The 7648-nt window shown below is 45.1% G+C and overlaps 1 protein-coding gene across 1 annotated transcript in view; it reads left to right on the top strand.

The window, feature by feature from the left end:
- LOC139538786 (exportin-4) overlaps window positions 1-7435 on the top strand; it is a 53813-nt gene extending 46378 nt beyond the window's left edge. The window contains exons 17-22 of the mRNA XM_071341220.1: window positions 3225-3518; window positions 3675-3854; window positions 5201-5335; window positions 5457-5705; window positions 5812-5904; window positions 6032-7435. Of these exons, the coding sequence (XP_071197321.1) occupies window positions 3225-3518; window positions 3675-3854; window positions 5201-5335; window positions 5457-5705; window positions 5812-5904; window positions 6032-6229 (1149 nt within the window). The 3' untranslated portion in view covers window positions 6230-7435. The remainder of the gene's footprint in view (window positions 1-3224; window positions 3519-3674; window positions 3855-5200; window positions 5336-5456; window positions 5706-5811; window positions 5905-6031) is intronic.
- The last annotated feature ends 213 nt before the right edge of the window (window positions 7436-7648 follow it).

Genomic DNA, 7648 nt, shown 5'->3' on the forward strand with positions numbered 1-7648 from the left:
TCACTCTTCCCTCGAGCGATAATACCACTGCAAGTGCTTGCTTTTTCACGTCCAGATTAGTAACCTGTGTCCAGATTGCAAGTTCATTTTTCCAACTTTCGTACGACCTCTTCTCGTCGAAGCGAGGTGGCACATTGTGGTTATTAGCCATCCTCTGCTACCAATGTTAACTCAAAATAACACAACGACAAGGTTCCAGTTTAGCAAAGTTTACTATACCGTATGAACACACTCAAAGGCAGCCATTACACTCAAGGCTAGGTCCATCGACAACCAGACTCCCTGCGCAGGCGCACTCTTGACTGAGTGATAGCCCCGTAATAACAGAAATATAGGGATACTTAAAACATGAACTTAACAATTTCATTTGGCCCCCCTTGTTTTGAGCCCCCAAATTTTTTCTTTTTTTATGTAGACTAAAAACACCAGCAAATCAGCTCCAAGTGATTTTTTTTACATTTTGGAATTTTGTTCCAAAGTATTCCCACACAAGAGATATGTGATTGTATACAAATGTAAGCAAGGTTTGAAATTCATCTCTGTTTGGGCTTCTTGCGGTCAATTTGTAATTGAGTTGTTGAAGTCGGAAATTTACATACACCTTAGCCAAATACATTTAAACTCAGTTTTTCACAATTCCTGACATTTAATCCTAGTAAACATTTTCTGTCTTAGGTCAGTTAGGATCACCACTTTATTTTAAGAATGTGAAATGTCAGAATAATAGTAGTGATTTATTTCAGCTTTTATTCATTTCATCACATTCCCAGTGGGTCAGTAGTTTACATACACACTATTAGTATTTGGTAGCATTGCCTTCAAATTGTTTAACTTGGGTCAAACGTTTCGGCTAGCCTTCCACAAGCTTCCCACAATAAGTTGGGTGAATTTGGGCCCATTCCTCCTGACAGAGCTGGTGTAACTGAGTCAGGTTTGTAGACCTCCTTGCTCGCACACGCTTTTTCAGTTCTGCCCAAAAATGTTCTATAGGATTGAGGTCAGAGCTTTGTGATGGGCACTTCAATACCTTGACTTTGTTGCCCTTAAGCCATTTTGCCACAACTTTGGAAGTATGCTTGGGGTCATTGTCCATTTGGAAGACCCATTTGCGACCAAGCTTTAACTTCCTGACTGAGGTCTTGAGATGTTGCTTCAATATATCCACATCATTTTCCTTCCTCATGACGCAATCTATTTTGTGAAGTGCACCAGTCCCTCCTGCAGCAAAGCACCCCCACAAACATGATGCTGCCATCCCAGTGCTTCACTGTTGGGATGGTGTTCTTCGGCTTGCAAGCCTCCCCTTTCTCCTCCAAACATAACGATGGTCATTTTGACCAAACATCAGACCAGAGGACATTTCTCCAAAAAGTAGCATCTTTGTCCCCATGTGCAGTTGCAAACCGTAGTCTGGCTTGTTTATGGCGGTTTTGGAGCAGTGGCTTCTTCTTTGCTGAGCGGCCTTTCAGGTTATGTCGATATAGGACTTGTTTTACTGTGGATATAGATACTTTTGTACCTGTTTCCTCCAGCATCTTCACAAGGTCCTTTGCTGTTGTTCTGGGATTGATTTGCACTTTTCGCACCAAAGTACATTTATCTCTAGGAGACAGAACGCGTCTCCTTCCTGACGGCTGCATGGTCCCATGGTGTTTATACTTGCGTACTATTGTTTGTACAGATGAACGTGGTACCTTCAGGCGTTTGGAAATTGCTCCCAAGGATGAACCAGACTTGTGGAGGTCTACAAAATTTTTTCTGGGGTTTTGACTGATTTCTTTTGATTTTCCCATGATGTCAAGCAAAGAGGCAATGAGTTTGAAGGTAGGCCTTGAAATACATCCACAGGTACACCTCCAATTGACTCAAATGATGTCAATTAGCCTATCAGAAGCTTCTAAAGCCATGACATAATTTTCTGGAATCTTCCAAGCTATTTAAAGGCAGTCAACTTAGTGTATGTAAACTTTTGACCCATTGGAATTGTGTATAAGTGAAATAATCTGTCTGTAAACAATTGTTGGAAAAATGACTTGTGTCATGCACAAAGTAGATGTCCTAACTGACTTGCAAAAACTGTAGTTTGTTAACAAGAAATTTGTGGAGTGGTTAGAAAACGAGTTTTAATGACTCCAACCTAAGTGTATGTGAAATTCCGACTTCAACTGTATGTTCTGGCCCCCTGACCATCCGCTCAAGAAAAAAATTGGCCCTCGGCTCAATCTAGTTGATGATCCCTGCATTAGGGTATTGAAGACCGACATCCTCTACCATTTAACAATGGCTGATTATCAACTGCAGTCATTTCTGTAATCAGCGCTGTGATTTTCTCACTCCGCCCATAATCGCACTGCTGATAGAAATGGTTTGGCTCTCACAGTGCCTCTTTCAGCATTGCACCTGTACTGCCACTGTAGCTCAATTCTACCTCGCAAAGTTTGCATTTCATCACCTTCTCATTTAACTTCTCAAAGTACTGCCATACAGAACTTCGCAGCTGCCGCTTCCCTGTCTCACTCTCTTCCATTTTTACAACTGTTAACGACTATCTGTGGCAAATCATTTTTTTCTTCTAAGCGTTACCGATCCCAAATTCGTTTAAACGTCACACCCCTACATGGAACCCCCCCACTCTGAATCCCTGAATGGAACTAACTTGCGCACACACGCCTTTCCAAGGACCCAGAGAAATGGAGCTATAACTTAAAGCTCTCAAGTGTAATTTCCCTTCAGATTTTCTCTATATAGGCTCTCTTTCCCATAGACTTTAGTTGGTAACAAGTTGTGAGATCAAATGTCTTTTCCCTACTATGGTGATTCTATTTAACCACTCTCCCTATAGACTTCAGTAGTAACAAACGGCGAAGCCAAATGATTTAGCCAAAACCATTAGACCTCCCTAGAGTATATGGTTAGATAATGATCCTCATAATGATCTTGAAGGCCATTCTATAGTAATGCAAGACGACTCCAAAGCCATTAGTAGAGATGTATGAGTGAGACGGCAGCTGTCCTGCCTTCCAGCTGCTGTGACCAGTGTGTACAGTACAGTAGCCCATTCAAGAAGAGGTGGGAATGAAAATAGCCTGCAACTGATCTTTGTCTCTTCTTCCCTGCTCTCCTTCTTTGGGGGTTGGGTCCAGGTTACTGTAAAGCACTTTGTGACAAATGTTGTTGATTGATCACCTCTCTCCCCCTTCCTCCCTCCCTTTCTCCTCCTCCAGGTGTTGCACCCCCTCCAGCAGCGCTTCCTCAACCTGATCAACCAGGAGAACTTTCCTCAGATCTGTCAGGAGGAGAGTGTGAAGCGGGAGATCGTTGCCACCCTGGAGGCTCTATGTGGCATCGCCGAGGCAACGCAGATCGACAACGTGGCGTCTCTCTTCAGCTTCCTCATGGACTTCCTGTCCAGTTGCATCGGCCTGATGGAGGTGTACCGCAACACACCCGAGACGATCAACCTCATCATTGAGGTGTTCGTGGAGGTCGCCCACAAACAGATCTGCTACCTTGGAGAGGTGAAGATAGCAAAAACACTTAATCGCTTTAATAATAACTACACACTTAGAATTACAAATCCCTATACTTGTATTATGTGTAGAGCAATGTAATCGAATATGGGGCTTCCACTGGAAAGAGTTAACAGCCACCTCTTCTCCCTCTCTGACCCCCAGTCTAAGTCTATGAAGCTGTACGAGGTGTGCCTGACACTGCTGCAGGTCTACTCTAAGAACAACCTGGGCAGGAAGAGGGCTGATGTGGCTGCTGAGGAGGACCAGTACCAGGACCTGCTGCTCATCATGGAGCTGCTCACCAACCTGCTCTCTAAGGAGTTCATTGACTTCTCAGACACAGGTGTGGACGGTGGGTGTGTGTACATCTCCACCATCCCCAATGACATCAGTCTGCATTTATGTATGATACTTTAAGTTCATAGTTAGTTATCAATACTTATCAAATTTTATTGATCACATACACATATTTAGCAGATGTTATTGCGGGTGTAGCGAAATACCTGTGTTCCTAGCTCTTAGGCAGTGCAGTAATATCTAACAATACACACATCTAAAAGTAAAATAATGGAATTAAGAAATATATAAATTAGGACAAGCAATGTTGGAGTGGCATTGACTAAATTCAGTATATACATATGAGATGAGTAAAGCAGTATGTAAACATTAAAGTGACTAGTGTTCCATTATTAAAGTGGCCAGTGATTATATGTACATAGAGCAGCAGCCTCTAAGGTGCAGGGCTGAGTAACCAACCAGGTGGTAGCCGGCTAGTGATTTCTATTTAACAGTCTGATGGCCTTGATAGATAGCTGTTTTTCAGTCCCAGCTTTGATGTACCTGTACTGACCTCGCCTTCTGGATGATAGCAGGGTGAACAGGCCGTGTCTCAGGTGGTTGTTGTCCTTGATGATCTTTTTGGCCTTCCTGTGACATCGGGTGCTGTAGGTGTCCTGGAGGGCAGGCAGTGTGCCTCCGGTGATGCGTTGGGCAGACCGCACCACCCTCTGGAGAGCCCTGCGGTTGCGGGCGGCGCAGTTGCAAATACCAGGCGGTGATACAGCCCAACAGGATGCTCTCAATTGTGCATCTGGAAAAGTTTCTGAGGGTCTTAGGGGCTAAGCTGTAGGCGCTGTTGCGCCTTCTTCACCACATTGTCTGTGTGGGTGGATCATTTCAAATTGTCAGTGACGTGTACACCGAGGAACTTGAAGCTTTCCACCTTCTCCACTGCGGTCCCGTCGATGTTTATAGGGATGTGCTCACGCTGCTTTTTCCTGAAGTCCACGATCAGCTCCTTTGTTTTGACATTGAGGGAGAGGTTGTTTTCCTGGCACCACTCTGCCTCCCTGTAGGCTGTCTCGTCATTGTTGGTAATCAGGCGTACTACTGTTGTGTCGTCTGCAAACTTGATGATTTGAGTTGGAGGCGTGTGTGGCCACGCAGTCAAGAGTGAACAGGGAGTACAGAAGGGGGCTGAGCACGCACCTTTGTCGGGCCCGTGTTGAGGATAAGTTAATTGGAGGTGTTTCCTACTTTCACCACCTGGGGGCGGCCCGTCAGGAAGTCCAGGACCCAGTTGCATAGGGTGGATTTCAGGCCCTGAGCTTGATGAGCTTGGTGGGTACTATGGTGTTGAAGGCTGAGCTATAGTCAACTTACAGAATCCTCTGGTTTGTGTGTGTGTTGATGGTGGAACAGATGAGGTTTTCCGGGGGCAGGAGCAGGGTTCGGGAGCGGCAGGTCGGTCGGTGTCGGCTGCAGACGTAGTTCTGTTTGGGGTCAACATCATTCTGCCTCTCATGTCTCAGGACCTACTCAAGGTAAGACCCAGGGCCCAGTCTCAATACTTAAACAATGCTTCTTCCTTCCTCAAAGTAATCACTGATGTACATTGTCACTGTACTACAAACTGTTGTTAAACTGGTTTGTCTGTGTTTTCAGTTCCCGTCTCTGTGTAACCAGTATTACAAGCTTATCACGTTCATCTGTGAGATCTTCCCTGAGAAGATCCCCCAGTTACCAGAGGAGCTGTTTAAGAGTCTCATGTACTCCCTAGAGCTGGGCATGACATCCATGAGTTCAGAGGTCAGCCAGCTGTGTCTGGAGGCTCTGTCTCCCCTGGCCGAGCAGTGTGCCAAGACCCAGGAGAAAGACACGCCCCTCTTCATCGCCACACGCCACTTCCTCAAGGTGAGACACCCCCTCCTGGGATTTCCTCCTAACTACAAGGTCTGCTTCATTCCATTATGCTCAAAAAGAGGAAATGTTTTGTAATGGAAAATCTCTCCCTCTCTAGTTGGTGTTTGACATGCTGGTACTGCAAAAACACAACACAGAGATCACAGTGGCAGCGGGAGAAGCTCTCTATACACTAGTGTGCCTGCATCAAGTGAGTATCCTTTGTTTTTAAACTTCCTGCACACATGCATCTCATTCTTTTTATTGGCTCTGGTGATCTGGATGTTGTACCTCCTGTCGGCCTCATATGATGATGTAATTTCCTATTCTCTCTCCAGGTGGAGTACCAGGAGCTGGTGGAGTCTCTGCTTGCCACCCAGAGAGACGCCGTCATCTACCAGAGACTGGCCGACGCCTTCAACAAGCTGACAGCCAGCAGCACGCCGCCCAGCATGGACCGCAAGCAGAAGGTGGCCTTCCTCAAGAGTCTGGAGGAGTTTGTGTCCAATGTAGGGGGGCTACTTTGTGTCAAATAACTATTAGCTCCCCTCCCTCCTACCCCCTCTATATCCAACCCGCTCACAGATGATCTACCTACCTACCTTGACCACATCTGACCAAGCCAAACCATTGAGAAGACGGACAGACTGAGCTGATGAGCTGCACTGTTAGACTGTGTGGAAAAAAATAGGTGAGGTTGAGACACTGACGGGAGTTGTGGTGTGGCCTGGACTAGGGTGTGGTTTGGGCAGGTTCACACCCGCTCCTGCCCCTAACCCCTCCTTTTTCCTCAAATGCCCCCAGCGCAAACATACAGTGGCTTCTGGGATTAAGATTTGGTGGTGGGGGGGTCAGAGAGGGATGGACTTGCCCGCTCTACCCCTCTGTCCCATCATCCAATCATTGTTTACGTTTGCCAGTGGGAGGGTTGGGATGAACACAGGAGGTGCCAATCTGTTCTGAGAACGCTATGCCCCTCCCTCTCTCCCCATGCCCATACCCTCTCTCCCCTCCCAGAGTGCCTTGGTTTTCTTATTTGTGTCGACTCCAGTGTGTCTGTGTGGCCAAGCTGAGAGGTGTCTTACAGCAACAACTGTGCCTGTCACACACACCAAAAACACAGTGGAAGCACACACACACACACACACATCTCCATGACCACGAGAGGCTAGATCCCACCACCTTCAGGTTGCTGAACCTGTTAACTGGACAAAAAAACGATTCACTTCGTCATCAAGGGTGTATATATGTTTTCCAAAAAAAGTGGGGGAAATTTTAAAACAATGACTGAAAAGTTTTTATAAGATGGCAGAGGAGCTGAAATTTTATGGTTATGATCACTTGAAGAAAAAGGGGGCAAGTTTGAAAACTTTGGATTTTGTTTTGATTTCTTTATTGTTCTAGATTGTAATTTTATTCTCTGCCACCCTTTTGTCTCAGTCCGGACTGCCCACAGCCAATATCCAGAAAATTGGAGGCCTTAGGAAGTTTGGGCCCCTGAAGTTTAGCAATCTTCTGTCTAGTTATATTTTTCTATGTCACAGCCACTATCTCCATTTCAAAACACACTGAATGGAAGCAATAACAAACCAAAAAAGGAACCGAGCCACTTGTTGTAACCATGACATTTGAGGTGGACTCGCTGCCCTTCCTCTGTTTAGACCACTACCCTGGTTATTTTGGAATGCCTGACTGAATTGTATTGAAATGTAAAAGTGTACATAAACTTATTATATAAAATATGGAGTTGTTTTTCCTCTTCTGTATAAAGTTTTTTTCCTCAATGTCCTGTTCTACAGAATATGCAAACAAGTTCCACACATGAAACCCAAAATTGCTTTCAATATCTCTGAAATAAAACATTTTGAAATTAGAAATTATTTTCAGAAAATGACATTTACAATAGTAAATGTGGTGTGCTTGCTAGTGTTGAAGTATTTATGGTTATGAAATGG

The sequence above is a fragment of the Salvelinus alpinus genome, chromosome 14 (genome assembly GCF_045679555.1).
Source record: "Salvelinus alpinus chromosome 14, SLU_Salpinus.1, whole genome shotgun sequence".
NCBI classification, from domain to species: domain Eukaryota; kingdom Metazoa; phylum Chordata; class Actinopteri; order Salmoniformes; family Salmonidae; genus Salvelinus; species Salvelinus alpinus.